This window comes from Lipophrys pholis (genome assembly GCF_963383615.2).
Source record: "Lipophrys pholis genome assembly, chromosome: 3".
In the NCBI taxonomy this organism is placed as follows: Eukaryota; Metazoa; Chordata; class Actinopteri; order Blenniiformes; family Blenniidae; genus Lipophrys; species Lipophrys pholis.
The window spans coordinates 145,236-170,000 of NC_137627.1; the positions used below are offsets into that span (position 1 = coordinate 145,236).

The 24,765-nt window shown below is 46.4% G+C and overlaps 1 protein-coding gene across 3 annotated transcripts in view; it reads right to left on the reverse strand.

Annotated features, from left to right (window-relative positions):
• usp32 (ubiquitin specific peptidase 32) overlaps positions 1-24,765 on the reverse strand; it is a 94,385-nt gene that overhangs the window by 38,438 nt on the left and 31,182 nt on the right. For all 3 annotated transcript variants that reach the window (XM_080459395.1, XM_080459394.1, XM_080459393.1), the window contains exons 5-12: positions 24,016-24,175; positions 8,059-8,190; positions 7,868-7,975; positions 7,324-7,439; positions 2,695-2,757; positions 2,205-2,288; positions 2,060-2,121; positions 239-341 (exon numbers count right to left, since the gene is read on the reverse strand). In XM_080459395.1, the coding sequence (XP_080315521.1) occupies positions 239-341; positions 2,060-2,121; positions 2,205-2,288; positions 2,695-2,757; positions 7,324-7,439; positions 7,868-7,975; positions 8,059-8,190; positions 24,016-24,175 (828 nt within the window). The remainder of the gene's footprint in view (positions 1-238; positions 342-2,059; positions 2,122-2,204; positions 2,289-2,694; positions 2,758-7,323; positions 7,440-7,867; positions 7,976-8,058; positions 8,191-24,015; positions 24,176-24,765) is intronic.

Here is a 24,765-nt window from a genome sequence, read left to right on the forward strand (position 1 = left end):
GGAAGACACGTTACTGCGAGGGGGGGGCTTTGTTCTAGTTCCACAACAAGGTTTACATGAAAACTGCTCTCGTTTCCATGACGTTGCCAAATAAAACAAAACTTTTTGTGAAACAAGAACAATGCTTTTCACTTGAAAAGTCATGTAAACAAGGCTTTTATCAGTTTTTACACATTCCCGTCACGTTGTCGGACCAACATGAAGAAAGGAAAGACGTTGTGTTTCTGACTGTACATACATATTTGACGTAGTCCTTCCACTGCTGCCACCACTGCATGGAGATGAGGAACCAGTTGTGTCCCTGCTGCAGGCCATGTCTGCTCTCCCTCTCCAGCCAGCCTCTGCTCTCAAACACAATATTATGGATTTAACAGCATTTCAAACTGTGTGGAGTACCTTAAGGCTCTATTCCTGATCCCCTTTTACTTTATGTTCCATCAAGAGTTTTGTATTAGTCTGCAAATATTTAATTAAGATTTGATTTGCTGCAGATGATATACATACTTATAGTGAGTTACAAACATCTAATCCAGCCTGCAAACAATGAATTGTTTCCGTTTTTACAGGTTTTCAGATGAACAAACTCTCAATGTCCACAAATCAGGTTCCATTATAGTTCCTAATACAAAGAAAATGTGTTGAAAGGCAGATGCTCAAATATTAACCAGCAATACCTTTGCTCAACGTCACTGAAAAGGTCCCAATGGTCCCTCTTTAATCTGTATTACAGTTCAATGACTGTAGTATTCTTTCTGAGGGTAAACATATTTCAAACCTTAATAACAAACTTTCGAAGAGTGTTCAACTTCACCAGCCACGAACATTCTGCACTTTCCTTTAAACTTAAACTTTCTTAACATGTGTACTTATGCTTAATCTAATGTACCTCAAATAAAACCTTCTAAAATACTGTGTTTTATCATCAGACACAAGGAGAGGAAAATACATTGTTTACTTTATTCTCGTTAAATATGTCGGAGGAGTCAAATTAAATAAGTTTGACCTCCTCCAGCCCATTTCACACATGTAAGATAATTGTGTGTGTGTGTGTGTGTGTGTGTGTGTGTGTGTGTGTGTGTGTGTGTGTGTGTGTGTGTGTACAAGCATACAAATAGGTGCATTAAAAAATAAATAAATAACTCAATTAATTAAGAGCTGCTCATCACAGGAATTCTTCATAAGACCTTAAAGTCATGACACACACACACACACACACACACACACACACACACACACACACACACACACACACACACACACACACACACACACACACACACACACACACACACACACACACACACACACACACACACACACACACACACACACACACACACACACACACACACACACACACACACACAATAACTCCTGTATGTTTCTATGGGGTACTGTTGTGTATTTCTGTCCTTGAAGACTCCGCTGAGCTTCTTCCTTTCCGGCACAGAGCTTGGTGATTTAATTCTTCATCCTCGTAATGATGATTAAGACTTATTGATAACTTATGTACACACAAATAAAGAACAAAAAATATAGACTTTATCATGTTACATAAAAAGCTCAAATGAAACATAAATTATGAAATAGAGATTGTATTTTTTTTAAATGATGTATTATTATAATTATTATGATTGTTGTTGTCGTCATCGTCGTTATTATTATGATTATTATTCTCACATCAGTTCTCATACATGAGTAGTCCAAACATGACCAAAATCTAGATTTCTCTGAATGTAAAGCTGGAAAAACAAAAGGTCCTGTTGGTTTTCTCATTGAAAACTGAAGTTCAATGATTTTTCTTTTGAAAATATTTTCAGTATCACCTGATCAAATGGTTTGTAACACAAACATTTAACATTTTAGAGAAACTCAATGTCACATTTCAAGTTTCCAAATACGCGATAAAGAGTTTAAACAACAGCAAAATGCCTCAGTTCTAGAGCGGTGATTCTGTCCCTGTTTTGTTCAACATTAAAGTAAATGTAGAGCTTAATGAAGTGTTGTATTGTAACTGCAGGGTAAAGTCTTCCTCCTCCACAGGAACACACGTCGGTACCTGATGATCTGTCCTTCCTCCTCAGGAGTGGACGGCCGGAGCCCCAGGACGATGTGGCACACCTGCCCCGGGGCAAAAGGGCGAGGGTTAAAAGTTTCAGGCAGGAATGAGGAACCCTCTGCAAGAGAGCAGGACAGTGGCTCACCTGGAACAGCAGGTTCAAGAACTCGTTGGCCAGAGCGCTCTTCACGCTCCAGATCTGGTAGTCCTCCAGGGTGAGGTGACCCAGCTGGGGAGGGCAGAGGGGCAGACAGCATGAGAGGGAAGCTCCTGGTCAGGCTGGTGTGGATGAACTGCTGCAGGTCAGTGTGGACTGTAAACCACCTGCAGGCTTCAGTTAGTGTTCTAGCCAAAGCTCTGTCTAGAAGCTTGAATCTCTCGGAACGTCTCAGAGCTCCGGGCAGAGCAGCAGGTCGTCAGTCAAAGTAAAGCAGGAAAATGTGTCTTTATTTGGATTGAATCCTGGTAACAGCAGACCACCTAACCCAGACCTGAGCAGCAGATGATCCAGGGGAGAAGCTGCTGGTCTCACCTCCACTGCTCATGTGGGACATTTGAGTTTAAACCTCCAGCTGAACATGCATGAGAAGATGTAGTGCAGTGAGAACCTGCTGCTTCAGTCTGTAAACTCTCACCCTGGTTGTGTCGTGCATCTTCAGGATTCCCTCCACGATGTCCGACACGCTGCAGTGCAGCTCCTGGAAGAAGATCCACAGGAAGGACGGCTTCAAACTTCATGAGACTAGATGAACGGAGCTCATCACATTGATCCAAAGTGCAAATAGAGAAACTGCTGGAATGTTGTATGAAACGGAATGAAGCCTGATGGCAAGCCAGAGACCAGCTCTAAACTCCATACTCCCAGCTCTAAACTCCATACTCCCAGCTCTAAACTCCATACTCCCAGCTCTAAACTCCATACTCCCAGCACTAAACTCCATACTCCCAGCTCTAAACTCCATACTCCCAGCTCTAAACTCCATACTCCCAGCTCTAAACTCCATACTCCCAGCTCTAAACTCCATACTCTAAACTCCATACTCCCAGCTCTAAACTCCATACTCCCAGCTCTAAACTCCATACTCTAAACTCCATACTCCCAGCTCTAAACTCCATACTCTAAACTCCATACTCCCAGCTCTAAACTCCATACTCCCAGCTCTAAACTACATACTCCCAGCTCTAAACTCCATACTCCCAGCTCTAAACTCCATACTCCCAGCTCTAAACTCCATACTCCCAGCACTAAACTCCATACTCCCAGCTCTAAACTCCATACTCCCAGCTCTAAACTCCATACTCCCAGCTCTAAACTCCATACTCCCAGCTCTAAACTCCATACTCTAAACTCCATACTCCCAGCTCTAAACTCCATACTCCCAGCTCTAAACTCCATACTCTAAACTCCATACTCCCAGCTCTAAACTCCATACTCCCAGCTCTAAACTCCATACTCTAAACTCCATACTCCCAGCTCTAAACTCCATACTCCCAGCACTAAACGCCATACTCCCAGCTCTAAACTCCATACTCCCAGCTCTAAACTCCATACTCCCAGCTCTAAACTCCATACTCCCAGCACTAAACTCCATACTCCCAGCTCTAAACTCCATACTCTAAACTCCATACTCCCAGCTCTAAACTCCATACTCCCAGCTCTAAACTCCCAGCACTAAACGCCATACTCCCAGCTCTAAACTCCATACTCCCAGATCTAAACGCCATACTCCCAGCTCTAAACTCCCAGCTCTAAACTCCCAGCTCTAAACTCCATACTCCCAGATCTAAACTCCATACTCCCAGCACTAAACTCCATACTCCCAGCTCTAAACTCCATACTCCCAGATCTAAACTCCATACTCCCAGCTCTAAACTCCATACTCTAAACTCCATACTCCCAGCTCTGAACTCCATACTCCCAGATCTAAACTCCATACTCCCAGCACTAAACGCCATACTCCCAGCTCTAAACTCCATACTCCCAGCACTAAACTCCATACTCCCAGCACTAAACTCCATACTCCCAGCACTAAACTCCATACTCCCAGCACTAAACTCCATACTCCCAGCACTAAACTCCATACTCCCAGCTCTAAACTCCATACTCCCAGCACTAAACTCCATAATCCCAGCTCTAAACGCCATACTCCCAGAACTAAACTCCATACTCCCAGCTCTGAACTCCATACTCCCAGATCTAAACTCCATACTCCCAGCACTAAACGCCATACTCCCAGCTCTAAACTCCATACTCCCAGCACTAAACTACATACTCCCAGCACTAAACTCCATACTCCCAGCACTAAACTCCATACTCCCAGCACTAAACTCCATACTCCCAGCACTAAACTCCATACTCCCAGCTCTAAACTCCATACTCCCAGCTCTAAACTCCATACTCCCAGCTCTAAACTCCATACTCCCAGCTCTAAACTCCATACTCCCAGCTCTAAACTCCATACTCTAAACTCCATACTCCCAGCTCTAAACTCCATACTCTAAACTCCATACTCCCAGCTCTAAACTCTTCAATTCAATTTAATTCACTTTTATAGCACCAAATACAACACAGTCATTTGTAGGAGCTTTTAACAGAGAGAAACCCAACAAATCCACATGAGCAGCAGATTTATTTGCCATCTCCGAGATCTGAATAGCGCTTCATACTCGATCTTATTTACCAACAACATTCCTGGACCCAATTTCAAAATAAAAGTCAAAACAACATATTTTCAAAACAATCTTCACCCAACCAAGATACTTTGAAAAGAATACTGGATGTGCATGCGTAAATGACTCAAACGACGCGTGGAAACTCAGTCAAAAGAAAGTTTTATTAATATTGAATTAATAGTTTGTATTAATGATGCGTTCATTTATTTTCTTTATGTGTTATTATAAGCCATAGTATTAATTAGTGTTTTATTAACTATCTCAGTGAAGGTGAGATCTCAAGCACTGAAACGTCACTATTTTTTTGAATTACGTTTGAGTATGCTCTTACGGTACGGAAGAGTTTTAGGGCCACAGAAGAAAAAAATTATTCAGAGGCAAAAAAAAAAACCTTCGTGGCCTCAGAAAAAGTCTAAAATCAAAGTGGAGATTTATTTTATTTCACGGAGAGACGTCTGCCCGTCCCTCATCGTCTGCCCGTCCCTCATCATCTGCCCGTCCCTCATCGTCTGCCCGTCCCTCATCGTCTGTCCGTCCCTCATCGTCTGTCCGTCCCTCATCATCTGTCCGTCCCTCATCATCTGCCCGTCCCTCGTCGTCTGTCCGTCCCTCGTCATCTGTCCGTCCCTCATCGTCTGCCCGTCCCTCGTCGTCTGTCCGTCCCTCGTCGTCTGTCCGTCCCTCGTCGTCTGTCCGTCCCTCGTCGTCTGCCCGTCCCTCGTCGTCTGCCCGTCCCTCGTCGTCTGCCCGTCCCTCGTCGTCTGCCCGTCCCTCATCATCTGTCCGTCCCTCATCATCTGTCCGTCCCTCATCATCTGTCCATCTCTCATCATCTGTCCGTCCCTCATCATTAGCCCGTCCCTCATCATCTGTCCGTCCCTCATCATCTGCCCGTCCCTCATCATCTGTCCGTCCCTCATCATCTGCCCGTCCCTCATCATCTGTCCGTCCCTCATCATCTGTCCGTCCCTCATCATCTGTCCGTCCCTCATCATCTGCCCGTCCCTCATCATCTATCCGTCCCTCATCATCTGTCCGTCCCTCATCATCTGTCCGTCCCTCATCATCTGCCCGTCCCTCATCATCTGCCCGTCCCTCATCATCTGTCCGTCCCTCATCATCTGTCCGTCCCTCATCATCTGTCCGTCCCTCATCATCTGCCCGTCCCTCATCATCTGTCCGTCCCTCATCATCTGTCCGTCCCTCATCATCTGTCCGTCCCTCATCATCTGTCCATCCCTCATCATTAGCCCGTCCCTCATCATCTGTCCGTCCCTCATCATCTGTCCGTCCCTCATCATCTGTCCATCCCTCATCATCAGCCCATCCCTCATCATCTGCCCGTCCCTCATCATCTGTCCGTCCCTCATCATCTGTCCCTAGATGTGAATTCACATTAAATGACTTAATTGGGACTATGTCGTGTTGCTTCCTGCTGATGGACGTGTGATTTTACACAGGATTTCCTTGATTAATAAGAACATTTAAATCAGCAGCCCAGGATCCGTGTCTTGGTCCAGAACCAGGCAGCAGCTGTTCTGTCTCTTCTGGTCCTGGTACTGATGAGAACTGAGCGTGTTTATGAGCTCCATTCTGTCCTGAAGCATCTTTTCATCACTTCATTAAACCGCCTGATGCATCAGGAGGAAGCAGTCTCACCGCTGGCAGGAGGAGGGACCCACATTTTGTTTCCACCGTGAAAAAAAAATCTCGACTTTAATTTTCAACTTTTTCTGAGGCCACAAAGGTTTTTTGGTTTTTTTTAGCCTCCGAATATTTTTTCTTCTTCAGTGGCCCTAAAACTCTTCTGTACTTACGGTAATGCATAGTGTATAGGCGCACCGCAAAACAGAATGGCAGCTGGCTTGACACCAGTTTTATAAGGTGGATCATCAACACAGCCGTCTGTTGATTGGTCAGTGACCATTGTCACTCTCAACTTGCCCGAGATATTTAAATATTTCATCGCAGTAAACCCTCCGTTGTATTCATACGCCACTTTGTGCTCACTGGTTGTTTTGTGAACTGGGTTTATTGAAACGTCAGCGTGCGACACAACATGGCGTCTCTCAACGAGGTGCAGACGCTCTTCTCAGTAACAAGAGGAGGAGCTTCAGCAGGAGCTGGATGCTGCTAGAATCAGAAAGTTGATTCTGTGTCACAGAGAACGGAGGCTCAAGGCTTTTACTCGGACGGCTATGTGAGCTTTACCCGGCCGCCGCCGGCCACTTCTGCATTCTTCACCCGACACGCCCCTGCGGCGTTCACAACCCCGCCTACATTTTAACTGTACTGTCTGCGGGGGACCGGCCAGTTGGGTCTCCCACTGCACCGCGCTCCGGCACGGACTGCAGTGGAACCACGACTCAATGAAGCAGAAATAATGACAAAATCGTGTGTGTGTGTGTGTGTGTCTGTGTGTGTGTGTGTGTGTGTGTGTGTGTGTGTGTGTGTGTGTGTGTGTGTGTGTCTGTGTGTGTCTGTGTGTGTGTGTGTGTGTGTGTGTGTGTGTGTGTGTGTGTGTGTGTGTGTGTGTGTGTGTGTGTGTGTGTGTGTGTGTGTGTGTGTGTGTGTGTGTGTGTGGCACTCACAGGCAGTATGTCGGTGCGGTTGTCCTTCCACACCTCCAGCAGGGCCACCATCATCTCATGCAGCTCGTCTCGGGACAGAACTCCATCGCGGTCGACGTCGAAGACCTTGAAGCAGACTGAGAGCAGAACACACCACTTGTTTTCACTACACACACACACACTCCTCACTACACACACACACACTCCTCACTACACACACACACACACTCCTCACTACACACACACACACACACTCCTCACTGCACACACACACACTCCTCACTACACACACACACACACTCCTCACTGCACACACACACTCCTCACTGCACACACACACACTCCTCACTGCACACACACACACACTCCTCACTGCACACACACACACTCCTCACTGCACACACACACACTCCTCACTGCACACACACACACTCCTCACTGCACACACACACACTCCTCACTGCACACACACACACTCCTCACTGCACACAAACACACTCCTCACTGCACACACACACACTCCTCACTGCACACACACTCGTCTTCCTCTCAGGTCACTGCTCACATTTCTGCCTCTCGGCCTCCGGCCCCCTACAGCAGGCCGACAGGCCACAGGAAATCTCCTTGAAGTCGATGTGATTGTCCCGGTTTTCATCGAAGGCATGAAACAAGCCTGGAAATGAACAGACATGAGGAACCCAGTCCTTCAGCTCACCTGGACAGAACCGTGGGCAGCTGTGGGTGTCTGGCTGTTACCTTCACTCAGAGAGGCGTGGATGGGCGGAGACACCAGCGGGACGAAGGTTTCTAAGTCGAAGCGTCCGGTCCTGGACTGAGCTTTGAGCAGCCAGTAGCGTTTCTCCAAATCGATGATGTCAGACTCCTCCACTGCAGGATGCCACACACACACACACACACACACACACACACACACACACACACACACACACACACACACACACACACACACACACACACACACACACACACACACACACACACACACACACACACACACACACACACAAGCTCTTTATTCGTTCTGTCCACACACCAACTGTCTCCAGTGAAAATGCTGAAATTTCATTGCCTCTTGGTCATCCGTTTCCATGACAACAGTGTTGGGAGGCACTTAAAGTGCAACTTTTTGAAAACGCCCCCTAAGGTGGAACATTTCGAAAACACTCAGAATCGATTCTCATGGAAACATGGAGAAACACAATTTTCTGAAAACGATCTCACTCCATATCTGTGTGCACAGTAGAAACTCCAGTCCTGGTCTAGTCCTGGTCCTGGTCCTCGTCTGATACTGGTAGTGGTCCTAGTCTGGTCTGGTACTGGTCCAGGCGCTGATCATGATCCTGGTCCTGGTTTTGTCCTAGTCTGGTCCTGGTCCTGGTCTGGTCCTAGTCTTGTCCTAGTCTGGTTCTGGTCCTGGTTTGGTCCAAGTATGGTTCTGGTCACCACATTGTTAGTAACTAGTTCTTCTACACATGCTCAGTAGAGTCAATCAGAACAAAGTTTCCTCTGTGGTCATGACTCCCAGTCCATGTTCGCCTAGGCTGGTAGTTTTATTTTGACAGTCACTGTAACAACAATCCAACTTGGTGGTTTTATTTTGACAGTCACTGTAACAACAATCCCACTTGGTAGTTTTATTTTGACAGTCACTGTAATAACAATCCAACTTGTTGGTTTTATTTTGAAAAATAGTCCACGAGAATGTAAAAAATCATCTCAACATAGGGACGACATTGTTTTCATTGTTTCTGTGTAAACTGATATCGTTTTGAAAATGTTTTCAGAATTTTTCTGTAATGAAAATGTAAAAACGATGCATTTTGAGTTGTAACGTGTAAACAGGGTTTACACAACGTTTATTGGGGGTAAATTTAATGGGGTAAGTTTAACGGGGGTGAGTTTAATGGGGATAAGTTTAATGGGGATAAGTTTAACGGGGTAGGTTTAACGGGGTAGGTTTAACGGGGGTAAGTTTGACGGGGATAAGTTTGACAGGGGTGACTTTAACAGGGGTGAGTTTAACGGGGCAAGTTTAACGGGGTAGGTTTAACGGGGTAAGTTTAACGGAGTAAATTTAACGGGAGAGGTTTAACAGGGTATGTTTAACGAAGTAGGTTTAACGGGGTATGTTTAACAGGGTATGTTTAACGAAGTAGGTTTAACGGGGTATGTTTAACAGCGTAGGTTTAACGGGGTACGTTTAACGGGGTAGGTTTAACAGGGATAGGTTTAATGGGGTAAGTTTAATGGGGTAAGGTTAACAGGGGTAGGTTTAATGGGGTAAGTTTAATGGGGTAAGGTTAACAGGGGTACGTTTAATGGGGTAAGGTTAACAGGAGTAAGTTTAATGGGGTAAGTTTAATGGGGTAAGTTTAACAGGGGTAGGTTTAATGGGGTAAGTTTAATGGGGTAAGGTTAACAGGGGTAGGTTTAATGGGGTAAGTTTAATGGGGTAAGGTTAACAGGGGTAGGTTTAATGGGGTACGTTTAACAGGGTAGGTTTAACGGGGTAAGTTTAACGGGGTAAGTTTAATGGGGTAAGTTTAACAGGGGTAGGTTTAATGGGGTAAGTTTAATGGGGTAAGTTTAACAGGGGTAGGTTTAATGGGGTAAGTTTAATGGGGTAAAGTTAACAGGGGTAGGTTTAAAGGGGTATGTTTAATGGGGTAAGTTTAACAGGGGTAGGTTTAATGGGGTAAGTTTAATGGGGTAAGGTTAACAGGGTAAGTTTAATGGGGTAAGTTTAATGGGGTAAGTTTAACGGGGTAAGTTTAATGGGGTAAGGTTAACAGGGTAAGTTTAACGGGGTAAGTTTAATGGGGGTAGGTTTAATGGGGTAAGTTTAATGGGGTAAGTTTAATGGGGTAGGGTTAACAGGGGTAGGGTTAACAGGGGTAAGTTTAATGGGGTAAGTTTAATGGGGTAAGGTTAACAGGGGTAGGGTTAACAGGAGTAAGTTTAATGGGGTAAGTTTAACGGGGTAAGTTTAACGGGGTAAGTTTAATGGGGTAAGTTTAGTGGGGTAAGTTTAATGGGGTAAGGTTAATGGGGTAAGTTTAGTGGGGTAAGTTTAATGGGGTAAGGTTAACAGGGTAAGTTTAATGGGGTAAGGTTAACAGGGTAAGGTTAACAGGGTAAGGTTAATGGGGTAAGTTTAATGAGGTAAGGTTAACAGAGTAAGGTTAATGGGGTAAGGTTAATGGGGTAAGGTTAACAGGGTAAGGTTAACAGGGTAAGGTTAACGGGGTAAGGTTAACAGGGTAAGGTTAACAGGGTAAGGTTAATGGGGTAAGGTTAACAGGGTAAGGTTAATGGGGTAAGGTTAATGGGGTAAGGTTAACAGGGTAAGGTTAACGGGGTAAGGTTAATGGGGTAAGGTTAATGGGGTAAGGTTAATGGGGTAAGGTTAATGGGGTAAGGTTAACAGGGTAAGGTTAATGGGGTAAGTTTAATGGGGTAAGGTTAATGGGGTAAGGTTAATGGGGTAAGGTTAACAGGGTAAGGTTAATGGGGTAAGGTTAATGGGGTAAGGTTAATGGGGTAAGGTTAATGGGGTAAGGTTAACAGGGTAAGGTTAATGGGGTAAGTTTAATGGGGTAAGGTTAATGGGGTAAGGTTAATGGGGTAAGGTTAACAGGGTAAGGTTAACAGGGTAAGGTTAATGGGGTAAGGTTAACAGGGTAAGGTTAATGGGGTAAGGTTAATGGGGTAAGGTTAATGGGGTAAGGTTAACAGGGTAAGGTTAACAGGGTAAGGTTAATGGGGTAAGGTTAACAGGGTAAGGTTAATGGGGTAAGGTTAACAGGGTAAGGTTAATGGGGTAAGTTTAATGGGGTAAGGTTAACAGGGTAAGGTTAACAGGGTAAGGTTAATGGGGTAAGGTTAACAGGGTAAGGTTAACAGGGTAAGGTTAATGGGGTAAGGTTAATGGGGTAAGGTTAATGGGGTAAGGTTAACAGGGTAAGGTTAATGGGGTAAGTTTAATGGGGTAAGGTTAATGGGGTAAGTTTAATGGGGTAAGGTTAACATCATGATAAATTTGCTGCTGAAATGTGGAAACTTTACTTTAGGATCAGGAAACAGACGTGACAGAAGCAGCGAGATGTAATCTAATTACATTACATGTGCTTCCGTAACGCCCAGGAGGAAACGTGGAGTGGGACTCCTGTACGGACCAAACTGATATAGACCTGAAACTCCGCCCTGGTCCGGGAGCCGCCTCCCACTTTAAACTGATAATCCAGATTAAACTAACGGGATTGAGCAGAGCTTCCTGGCTCCCTGCCAGCTCTTATGATGAGGGTCAAAACCTGACGGGAATCGAACACCTCCACAACATCTGAAGAGGAGAGAGGCTCCACCCTCTGGGCCCTGAGAGAAGAGAGGCTCCACCCTCTGGGCCCTGAGAGAAGAGAGGCTCCGCCCTCTGGGCCCTGAGAGAAGAGAGGCTCCACCCTCTGGGCCCTGAGAGAAGAGAGGTGCCGCCCTCTGGGCCCTGAGAGAAGAGAGGCTCCACCCTCTGGGCCCTGAGAGAAGAGAGGTGCCGCCCTCTGGGCCCTGAGAGAAGAGAGGCGCCGCCCTCTGGGCCCTGAGAGAAGAGAGGTGCCGCCCTCTGGGCCCTGAGAGAAGAGAGGCTCCACCCTCTGGGCCCTGAGAGAAGAGAGGTGCCGCCCTCTGGGCCCTGAGAGAAGAGAGGCTCCACCCTCTGGGCCCTGAGAGAAGAGAGGTGCCGCCCTCTGGGCCCTGAGAGAAGAGAGGCTCCACCCTCTGGGCCCTAAGAGAAGAGAGGCTCCACCCTCTGGGCCCTGAGAGAAGAGAGGCGCCGCCCTCTGGGCCCTGAGAGAAGAGAGGCGCCGCCCTCCTCCTCCTCCTGATTCTCCTGCCTTGACTGAGGAGCTCCTTCACTCCTCCACCCATCCTTCACCCCTGCTTCACTCCTTCACCCCTGCTTCACTCCTTCACCTCTGCTTCACTCCTTCACCTCTCCTTGGCTGCTCCTTGACTCCTCCACCCCTCCTTTACTCCTTCCCTCCTCCTTCACCTCTGCTTCACTCCTCCACCTCTCCTTTACTCCTTCCCTCCTCCTTCACCTCTGCTTCACTCCTTCACCTCTGCTTCACTCCTTCACCTCTCCTTGACTGCTCCTTGACTCCTCCACCTCTCCTTCAGCTCTCCTTCACTCCTCCACCTCTCCTTTACTCCTTCCCTCCTCCTTCACCTCTGCTTCACTCCTTCACCTCTGCTTCACTCCTTCACCTCTGCTTCACTCCTCCACCTCTCCTTTACTCCTTCCCTCCTCCTTCACCTCTGCTTCACTCCTTCACCTCTGCTTCACTCCTTCACCTCTCCTTGACTGCTCCTTGACTCCTCCACCCCTCCTTCAGCTCTCCTTCACTCCTCCACCTCTCCTTTACTCCTTCCCTCCTCCTTCACCTCTGCTTCACTCCTCCACCTCTCCTTTACTCCTTCCCTCCTCCTTCACCTCTGCTTCACTCCTCCACCTCTCCTTTACTCCTTCCCTCCTCCTTCACCTCTGCTTCACTCCTTCACCTCTGCTTCACTCCTTCACCTCTCCTTGACTGCTCCTTGACTCCTCCACCCCTCCTTCAGCTCTCCTTCACTCCTCCACCTCTCCTTTACTCCTTCCCTCCTCCTTCACCTCTGCTTCACTCCTTCACCTCTCCTCATCTCAAACTTTGTGACAAACTAACTTTTCACCATATAAATCTAAATACACTGCTCAAAAGAATGAAGGGAACACTAAAATAACACATCCTAGATCTCAAGGAGTGAAATATTGCAGTTGAAAGTCTTTATTTAATATATAGTAGAGTGAGTTGAGACCAAAACAAACTCAAAATGTCCCATGGAGGTCTGGATTTGGAATCCTATCAAAATAAAAGTGGAGAATGACATTGCAGGCTGATCCAACGTCAGATAAAACTCCTCCAGACAAGTCAGACTGAGGCTCAGCAGTGTGTCTGTCCTCCACCTGCCTGTAGGACCTCCCTACAACGCCTGGACATGGACGTCCAAATCAGAGTCCCGTGGACATGCCGAGCAGGATGGCAGGAGCTCCGATCACTCACCACATCTAGCGACCTGCAGCTAGATACTGACCTACTACAGCCAAAAGGTTTCCAGCACTTTAACGACTCGTCTGGCAGTAAGAAATGGTGACATCGAAATACTTCAAGGAAACTAGCCGCTAACTGCTAACGAGGACAGGGCTCCGGAGACGGACGGCCAACAGAATATAAGGATTGAAAAAGTCTTTGTTGAAATAACCAAACTAGGTACTAAACTGTCAGAAGTAGCTGCAGATGTAGTGACTCGGTGAAATAATTCTGGCAGGAGATCTTAACCAAGTTTGGGATTCATTCATAGATGAAGTACTCCTACAGGCCTGTTGTCGATACCCAAAGAGAGAACTGCAATACACATGTTAAGTGAAGATAATAGTCTAGCGGACATCTGGCGGTTGACAATCCCACGTGAAAGAGAATATACATTCTTCTCTAAACATCAAAGATCATACTCAAGATTTGACATGTTTTGATATCAACCAATATAACCAAGCAAGTTACATATTGTAAAATTACAATTATAGTCATGCAGCTGTAGAGCTGCGAGTTGATATAAACAATGACACAGAGAGAAGAGAAAGATGGAGATGAGATTCATCACTATTATCCCATGAGGCATTTAACTTATTATTCAAAGACAATTTGCAGACATCTTTTGAATTAAATAAAGGTAAGAAATCAACAGCATTGGAAGTGTTTAAAGCTTAAATTCGAGGGAAAATGATGGCACATTCATCTAAAAAATAAAAAGTGAGGACATGAGTGAGACAATTACTCGAAGCTGTCTTCTGATCAGATAACGTAACTGGAAGAGAAACACCCAAATCTGTTCCAGGCATGAAGAGTGAGAAGGTCTGGGTTAGATGATTCCCTGAGGAATATTAGAAACAGTTCATAGCTCTTCTGGCTCCAGTACAAGAAGAAGTATTCAATGAAGTACTTGTTTTAAAATCTCTTGCACCAACCCTGGAGGAGGCATTAATAACTGTCATTCCATCAAAGGATCCATCACAGCCTGGGACTGTCGGCCTGGAGGTTTACTCCATGGAGACTAAAATATCAACCAGCATTCGAACAGCTTAGGGAACGGCTGTTCACACATTATTCACACTGATCAAGTTGGTTGATGAAGAACAGATCATCAACAGATAATATGAGAAGATTACGAGACCTACTAAGTCTGAAAAGAGAGAAAATAGTCCTATGGTTGCCTCCTCCTCGGATGCGGAGAAGCTTTCCACCCTGTGCCGTGGCAGTTTGTATCTGCAGCTTGAGCACATATTGGCTTTTGGTCTTCATTTATTACTTGATAATAGTCCCAAAGCATCAGTGATGGCTGGGGAGCAGACTCTCAACCTGGTTGTTCAACATTTCCATACAACCACTGGCTGTCATCATAAGAGGAAATGCAGATATAAGAGGTATAGAGGGAGGCAGCAAAAACCACAAACTGCTGCTTTACTCAGACAATATATGAGTTTCACTGGAAAACGCTGGTTAACAAACATCTCCTCTGATGGACACCATACAACTGAAATGTGTCAGGATGTTAAAGAAACTGAAGCCATGCATTACCGGGGATTAGTAGTGCAGATATAATGACAACCTTTGGTTTTAGGTGGATACCAGAGAAATGAAATATCTAGGAATTAAAATATGCAGGGAGGAGGAAGAAATGCCGAATTTAAACTTTGATCCAATTTTGCAAAACATCAAAATTGATTTGGACAAGTGGAATAAAATGCTTTTAACATTGTGGGGAAAAGTGAATGTAATTAGAATGGTGTTGAACTATCTTGTCATGATGCTGCCAGTTACAACGCAGGGTTTCCTCTTCATTCCTTTAGTAGTGGCGGCTCGTCATTCCTGAATCCTCGCTACCGCCTCTTTCAATTTCTCTCCCTCTCCTTTTTTCTTTTTCTTTAATTGACGTAAATACAGCACCGCCGCAAGTCCAGTCCTCTGATAGGGGAGCGGGGGAGGCAAGGGATGGGGGGGGCGCTCGGTGGGACAGAAGGAACACAGGCAGTATTTTTGCTGTTCAAGCCAGTTTAAGTAGCAGCAGCGAGCCTCCAGCGTCATCTGGACGCTCAATTTTCACAAAAGGCAGCTGAAGAAATAGTGCACGGTTCGCTCACAGCCTCTAGAATATGTGTACAGTCAAAAGTCGGACTAGGCGACCTGGTAAGAGCAGACACATGGTCTTAAAGGAAGGTTTGAACTGTTAACACAGCCTGGAGCGGACAGCCTCCAGCAGGAGGCGCTGCTGTGAAGTTTAGTTCAGTTAAACATAAAGTCCGTGGACCAAAACCAGCCGCTAAAGGCTCCACAAACACCAAGCAAGGTGGTTCTATAGGATTTATAGGAGGGGTTCTTTTATATTGCACCATATTTTGGAGGAGAATGTTTCGTTACAATTGACTATTTTGAGATTGTAGTAACTTTCAGTAGTAATTGTGTGTTTCAATAAACACACTGCCCGCGACAAGAAAGCAAAACTAACAAGTGTAGCCTTGAAGGTTATTATAGCATTATTTTACCAGTCCAGCCACTCAAGATGAAACTGGACTGTATGTGGCCATACATATATATATATTTATATATCTCCTGTTACTTAGAGGAGGAGCTCCTGGTGAAGCTCCGCCTCCCGTTACTGAGAGGAGCGTCTAAACCTCGTTGAAAGACCAAGATGTGTCGCGCGCCGACGTTTCAATAAACCCAGTGAACTAAACAAGCAGTGAGCACAAAGCGGTGAATGTGAAGTGAAGTGGAAGCTTCTTCAATGAATCCAGAGTTTCATTTTGAACTGGGTTTACTTTACTGAAGATTAAAGATTCGATTACAAACAAGCATTCAAATAATGGGATCCTTGCTGGTAACAACCTCTAAACAGAAACTGCACTTCCTGTCTCTAAGCAAAATAAAAGCACCTGTAGAATATGTACATCCAGTTGTCGTAGTTACAAGAACATCACCAAAATAAATAACGCCCCTTCAATATACTTTCACAAATGAACAAATTCCTTAAACTGTCCTATAAATTAATGAATTTCAACACTTCAACCAAAACAATTGACAACAGTATGTAAACAACAACAGGAGGGTTTTACGGCCGAAATAATATTTAAATATTGTGGACAAGATGAGAGTGACGATCGTCACTAACCAATCAGCAGACGGCTGGGTTGTAGCTCCTCCTCCCAGACCCGTTCTTCAGCGCTTGGTGCCTCAATAGAGGGGTGACGGTAGGGGGTGGCAGCCACAGCTTTTACCATAACATCCACAACCTTTTCAGTGGGACCACATGAGAACCTGTCCCGCCCCGGTGGTGGGACCGCAGCTATAGTCACCATGGTCACCATAGTCACCACATAGTGGAAATCAATCAACAACTGGAAACATCAGTTTCCAGTCAGGGGGGGGGGGGGGGGGGGGGGGGGGGTCAGTGATGCTGCCATGAAAGATAGCAAACTACCATTAGCTTCAGAGCCCTGCTGTCAGGGGGAGGTTGTGAAAACACCCACAATGCAACAGCGGTGGACTTTTATCACATTTCACTGCAGGTTTCCTTTCATTGGGTTGATTTCAGGCTGGTGTCAGAAGGCTCCTTCAAGCAGTTCCTATAAGAGTCCAGGCTGCGGGGGAGGAGCTTTACACCTCCGGGAAGAAATGATCCACAGAAGAGTTTATATTTATCACAACTAATACCATTAACCCGACACTATGACGAGTTCAATACCGTGCAACTCTAACTTACACCATGAGGTGGTTCAGTCGTTCTCCAACACGACTATAAGTGCTCTTCTGACTGTAGGAACACCAACACCAACACCTCTGCTCCTGGTACCCACCTAAAGGTGCGACTCTCCCCGAGTGGCAGCAGAGATACCATACCATGATCCATGGAGCATCCTGACAGAGGCTGTGCCACAGCAGGCCCGGACCATCCTCGACTCCTGGCTGGACTCCTGGCTGGACTCACGCTACATCAGGCTGCCCACAACCTCCGCATGTCCTTCCCCACATCATGTTCTGACACCAGGAACCGGCCGGACTCATGGCGCTAAGCTCTGCCATGAGTCAGGCTTTACCTGCTTCTTCTGGAAGGAGTCATGAACCAGACTGTGACCGACACACACACACACACACACACACACACACACACACACACACACACACACACACACACACACACAGCTAAGAGGATAAAGCTGGGAGCTTACAGCAGGGTCCAGCAGAATCTTTTTTCAGCCTTCTGACCTTAATTAGCAAAATAAAGCCTGGCTAAATTTACATTTACCTGGACAGCGACTTCCAATATGTACAGAGTCATTTCAGTGTGTCTTTTTGAAACTCACTCTTTCCTGACTGATGACCTCCTTGTTTGCTTGGACGTCTCATTCTTCAGTCCCTCGTCAATATTCAAGTTTTTACTGTAGAACCGAGGTGTGTGTGTGTGTGGGGGGGGGGGTGTTGGAGGTGCACTGCTCTACCTTGCTTGGACTTCATCCCACACTGTAGTCGGAGCCGGTATCTGAGCGCATCTGACGTAATTACGTCAATGTTGCTCCGCTCGGACGTCCACGGATTTCAATTTCACGACCCACGAAACCGCCCGTTATCGAGCAGGAAGTCAAACTCTAACAAAGAAACAACCTGACCTGCAGCGTGAAAAAGCTCAAAGTCCACCAGGAAAACCGTTCAACTCTGACTGGACTGAACACTTTAGTTTTATATGACTGGCTCATGCTTTATATGCAGGCAGACCGGAGCTGTCAGCAACGTGGATCATCTGAAGTGACACTTCAACGCTCTGCATGCCGCCAGCTTTAATGCCAACGACCCTCCAAAATCCCACAGCTGCAAAACAGGAATTGAAAACAACAACAAGCCCTCTGTGTCTACGATGTGTCGGCATTGGTACAAGACATCAACAGCGCTTCATCGCTTGTTTCATGGAACCTTGCCAAAACTAAGAAACCATTTGCTGATGCTGAGGTAATTAAAAAATGTGCAATTAATATGGTTGATACAGTTTTAAGTCACGACGAGAAAAGCAGGAAAACGGTTGTGGAGCCACATTACGACGACAAGTTTAGCACGAATCTCAATTCTGGACCGCGGATCAGGATTTTGACCTGAATTCTATGATTCAGGGTCGAGGCGTCGCAACGTCACAGACAGTCGCGACCTTTTATCAAGAGTTACAAGTAAGGATGGCGGAGGATCCTCATGAGTCATCACACAGTCACCAATACTGGTCAGCGATGTTGTAAACTGATGCACAAAGCTACGCGTTGCGGTGGGCTGTGAGCGGAGGGAAGGAGATAATAAGTCGTTCCCTCAAGTTAATAATGAGAGGGAACAAGATCATTTATTGGGCAATGGCTTTGCCGTGGCTCTAATTGAACTGTTGTGCTGGAGAGCTCCTGCTGTCACACTAAGTCAGCCGAGTCAGAACTAGAATCTAGAAGCAGTTTTCCATTGTGGTTTTTTCAGGCTTTTCATGGTGACATCATTGTAACTAACTTCACTTCCAGGTCTTGTTTGTCGTTATGACCACAGGCTGAGGTCTGCATGAGGCTGCAGGGGGACCAGTGGTGTCAACGTAGAGTGTGTTTACCTAGGTCGCCATGGAAACGGCTGCAGAGCAGCGTTCTATCATTCTACACCTCCGTTCCTCCATGTTGAAGCTTTTGTTTCAGACACGTCCAGAAATAAAGTGAAAGGAGCAGAAAGTCACTGTGATGCCCAAATGTTGAAAACTATGACCCCAGCTCATTCCCGCGTTATCCATCCACCCATCTTATCCTTTCCGGGTCACGGGGGTGGCAATCTGAGCACTGTCACCCAGATCACATTGCACCGATTCAGAACCTTTCCTGGGGGTGGTGAGCCCACGGGAACATTCACATTTTTCCTCTATGGCCACTCTGGGGCTCCGGACTAAAGCAAGACGGATGTGAAAAACCCAGAATGGAGCGACATGGAGACTCAAGACTTTAACCAGACTCCTGAAGATAAACAACACAGCCTGACAGACGTCCTTCAAATCAACAGCAGCTTCAGGTTTGTGCTCTGATCCCTCCTGATTCACTTCATATGTGGTTAAAAGAGCAATTGTCCCATAATTACCTGAAGTCATTACAGCGGTGCAACAGTGAACAGCAGCACCACATATCAGCACGGAATGTTTTAATCTCAAACTACTGAACAGCTCTTCCATTCAAGCGCCAGCTCGCAGGTTCAAATCCATTCTAAAGATGTGCAACAAGAGTTTTAAGTCATAAAAAAAAGCTCACTTGCATATATTTTGTGGTAACTTTCAAGGGAAGCACAATAGAAAGCAGGTTACGGACCGCGACACAAACTAGCAGGATCAGTTCAAAAGACATTTTTCAACTGAGAAACCTCTGATTGTCCAATAACAGGGAGAATCAGAAGAGAAACAAGAGACATAAAAGACCAAATAAAACAGGATGAGTTGATAGAAACATGTTGGCTGTGCAGAATGATTCATGAAGCGTCTGACAGCACAGCACTACGATGGATTTCCCTCAAACAGAATAATTCAAAATGAAGTGTTAATGAAAATGAAGTGCAAAGGAACAAAAAATACTTTTCATGTCTGGGATCAGAAATCGTCCTGATCATAGCTGATCTGTTCACTGGCTCTTTTAAAGAATTTCACAGCAAAACACAGAAATCAGTTGTCCATAAATATCACTTCTTATACTTATTAACCACTTTAACACGGACTGGGAAACTCGTCATGGACTGCAGTTTCACAGTTTTCAGTTGCAGACTCTGCCTGAATAACAAACAGTGCCAAAAAGAAAGGTTGCTGCAGAACAGAGTTCTGTCAGAATTCAACCACATCAAATCAAAGAGCAGAAAGTAGTGACGGGAACCACTGTCTTTATTTTCTGAAGCCACAAGATGGCGCAATCTGTTCCACAAATATTTGAAAGAACACTTCATTGCCAGTCTTTCAGCCTCTATCTTCAAACCAGTGGCGCCATCTAGTGGAGTCAGAAAGTAATGAACGTGGTTTATGAAACTTCACTTGGCCTCCACTAGCAGAAGGACTTTAAACAGGCTGTGTGTGTGTGTGTGTGTGTGTGTGTGTGTGTGTGTGTGTGTGTGTGTGTGTGTGTGTGTGTGTGTGTGTGTGTGTGTGTGTGTGTGTGTGTGTGTGTGTGTGTGTGTGTGTGTGTGTGTGTGTGTGTGTGTGTGTAAACTGAAGCTGAACTCGTGGCCTCAGTTCATGAGGTTCTTAGGAAATAAAAAGGTACGGTGAGGATCAGTCGGTGGTTAAACTGGAGCCTCCAGTTCTCATCAGCAAAGTTCAGGCAGGAATAATGTCCGACTCCAACGTGAGGCGAGACAAATGGACATGAGCCTGAGGGGGACACCAGGAGACTGAGGAGGAGGTGGGAGGGCAGACACTGAGGAGATCAGCTGAGCAGAGGGAGGAAACACAGGCTGTCTGTCATTCTCCACTTTACTCACAACTCAGACACCACCGGTCCTCCTTAACACCACTGGTCCTCCTTAACACCACCAGTCCTCCTTAAAACCACCGGTCCTCCTTAACACCACCGGTCCTCCTTAACACCACCGGTCCTCCTTAACACCACCGGTCCTCCTTAACACCACCGGTCCTCCTTAACACCACCAGTCCTCCTTAAAACCACCGGTCCTCCTTAACACCACCGGTCCTCCTTAACACCACCGGTCCTCCTTAACACCACCAGTCGTCTACAGCTGCTATAGAGGTGTTTGACACCACCGGTCCTCCTTAACACCACCAGTCCTCCTTAACACCACTGGTCCTCCTTAACACCACCAGTCCTCCTTAACACCACTGGTCCTCCTTAACACCACTGGTCCTCCTTAACACCACCACTGGTCGTCTACAGCTGCTATAGAGGTGTTTGACACCACCGGTCCTCCTTAACACCACCAGTCCTCCTTAACACCACTGGTCCTCCTTAACACCACCAGTCGTCTACAGCTGCTATAGAGGTGTTTGACACCACCGGTCCTCCTTAACACCACCAGTCCTCCTTAACACCACCGGTCCTCCTTAACACCACCAGTCCTCCTTAACACCACCAGTCCTCTACAGCTGCTATAGAGGTGTTTGACGCCACTGGTCCTCCTTAACACCGCCGGTCTGCCTTAACACCACTGGTCCTCCTTAACACCACCAGTCCTCCTTAACACCACCGGTCCTCTACAGCTGCTGTAGAGGTGTTTGACGCCACTGGTCCTCCTTAACACCACCAGTCCTCCTTAACACCACCAGTCCTCTACAGCTGCTATAGAGGTGTTTGACACCACTGGTCCTCCTTAACACCGCCGGTCTGCCTTAACACCACCGGTCCTCCTTAACACCACCAGTCCTCCTTAACACCACCGGTCCTCCTTAACACCACCAGTCCTCCTTAACACCACTGGTCCTCCTTAACACCGCCAGTCCTCTACAGCTGCTATAGAGGTGTTTGACGCCACTGGTCCTCCTTAACACCGCCGGTCTGCCTTAACACCACCGGTCCTCCTTAACACCACCGGTCCTCCTTAACACCACCGGTCCTCTACAGCTGCTGTAGAGGTGTTTGACGCCACTGGTCCTCCTTAACACCACCAGTCCTCCTTAACACCACCAGTCCTCTACAGCTGCTGTAGAGGTGTTTGACGCCACTGGTCCTCCTTAACACCGCTGGTCTGCCTTAACACCGTCGGTCCTCCTTAAAACCAGCAGTCCTCCTTAACACCACTGGTCCTCCTTAACACCGTCGGTCCTCCTTAAAACCAGCAGTCCTCCTTAACACCACTGGTCCTCCTTAACACCGTCGGTCCTCCTTAACACCACTGGTCCTCCTTAACACCGTCGGTCCTCCTTAACACCACCAGTCCTCTACAGCTGCTATAGAGGTGTTTGACACCATCGGTCCTCCTTAACACCACCGGTCCTCCCACCAGTCCTCCTTAACACCGTCGGTCCTCCTTAACACCACCAGTCCTCCTTAACACCACCAGTCCTCTATAGCTGCTATAGAGGTGTTTGACACCACCGGTCCTCCTTAACACCACCGGTCCTCCTTAACACCACCGGTCCTCCCACCAGTCCTCCTTAACACCGTCGGTCCTCCTTAACACCACCAGTCCTCCTTAACACCACCAGTCCTCTACATCTGCTATAGAGGTGTTTGACACCACTGGTCCTCCTTAACATCGCTGGTCTGCCTTAACACCACCGGTCCTCCTTAAAACCAGCAGTCCTCCTTAACACCACTGGTCCTCCTTAACACCGTAGGTCTTCCTTAACACCACTGGTCTGCCTTAACACCGTCGGTCCTCCTTAAAACCAGCAGTCCTCCTTAACACCACTGGTCCTCCTTAACACCGTCGGTCCTCCTTAAAACCAGCAGGCCTCCCTAACACCACTGGTCCTCCTTATCACCGTAGGTCCTCCTTAACACCACTGGTCCTCCTTAAAACCAGCAGTCCTCCTTAACACCACTGGTCCTCCTTAACACCGTAGGTCTTCCTTAACACCACTGGTCCTCCTTAACACCGTAGGTCTTCCTTAACACCACTGGTCCTCCTTAACACCGTCGGTCCTCCTTAAAACCAGCAGTCCCACCTCATCACTGGATCCACTATAAACACTGGAGTTTATCTAATGAAGAGTCCAAGTTTATTTATCATGTATCAAACACTAACACGTGTCCATTATTGATAATTAAATGTATTTAATCATAGGAATCACTGAATACAAAACAAAGAACAAACAAAAGAAAATAGTACATTTGTTTGAGCTCTTCATGTGCGTCAAATCATTTTCAATGTATGAAAATCCTCCTGGATCATAAGTTCTTGTCTGCTGTTCGCATCAAACCAAATATATTGTAAATTCAGTGAGTTGTGATGATTTTAATTGTGTGAATATCTCAATCTAAGAAAATGAATGGACTGGAGGAGAAGAGGGTCCTCATCCAAGACGGCCACCAAACTTATCTATCTTTGTGAATAAATATGCACCAAAAAATGGCATAAAATTAAAGGATTATTTCCTTTGCATTTTGGTTGTTTTCACACTGAATGAACTGTGACCTCTCTGCAGTGTTTTGTGACAGACACTCTGACTCCACAAATAAAGAACAATGACTGAGTCTGTTTCCAGTTTAATATTAAGAGCAAACATCCTGAAAAATTATTTATGTTTCATTTCTGATCATATTAGATACTGTGGTGACAAATTGTTCATAAAACTTTAAATACAGAAACATAATCAAATATAGCATTCCGAATATTTAAGACAATTTTCAGGGGGTGAGGATGAAATAAATATTTGTCCTTCATGTACCACTAGAGGGAGCTCATGCTCTACAGATACTGTTCCTAATCACCTCTAAATGTCCCAGTTTGAACTGGAGCGCTTTCATGTCCATTTGTTGTGTGTTAATGTGAAAGTAGAGAAACACAGTGAAATAGAAGAGTGAAGGTGTGTGAAGTAATGTTTCAGTAACTGTTAAGATCAAGTGCAGTACAGGTACCTGACAGACCACCTGACCAATGGTGGGCGTGTCTTACTCACAGTGTGTGACTCCAGCCAGGGTCTGGTAGAAGGTGGGCGTGTCGCTGTCGTCCGTCAGCGTCACACACACTCCTCCGGAGAGCAGCCAGCGGGACAGAGTGAAGGCCTCCTTGTTCTGGAGCAGCCAGGTCCTAAAGCGCTCGTAGTTCACCTTGTCCCCCTGCAGGAGGGTCACAGCATTACATGACCTGTGTAGTGACTCTACCTCTCCTCTGTAAAGACTCTACCGCTCTGTGGCAACTCTGTAGCAACTCTACATCTCATCCGTAGGGACTCTGAAGTGACTACATTTCTGTAGGGACTCTACCGGCTAGAGTGACTCTAAATCTCCTCTGTAGATACCCTACGTCTCTTCTGGAGCGACTCTATGGTGAATCTACATCTACTCTGTAGATACTCTGGGTCTCTTTTGGAGCGACTCTACATCTCCTCTAGAGTGACTCTACATCTCTAATGGAGCAACCCTGGAACAACTATGCCTCCACTGGAGCGACTTTAAATTTCTGCTGGAGCGAGTCTACGTCACTGCTGGAGTGAGCCTACACCTCTTCTGGAGCGACTCTACGTCTCTGCTGGAGCAACTATGTCTCTGCTGGAGCGACTCTACATCTCCTCTAGAGTGACTCTACATCTCTAATGGAGCAACCCTGGAACAACTATGCCTCCTCTGGAGCGACTTTACATCTCTGCTGGAGTGAGCCTACACCTCTTCTGGAGTGACTCTACGTCTCTGCTGGAGCAACTATGTCT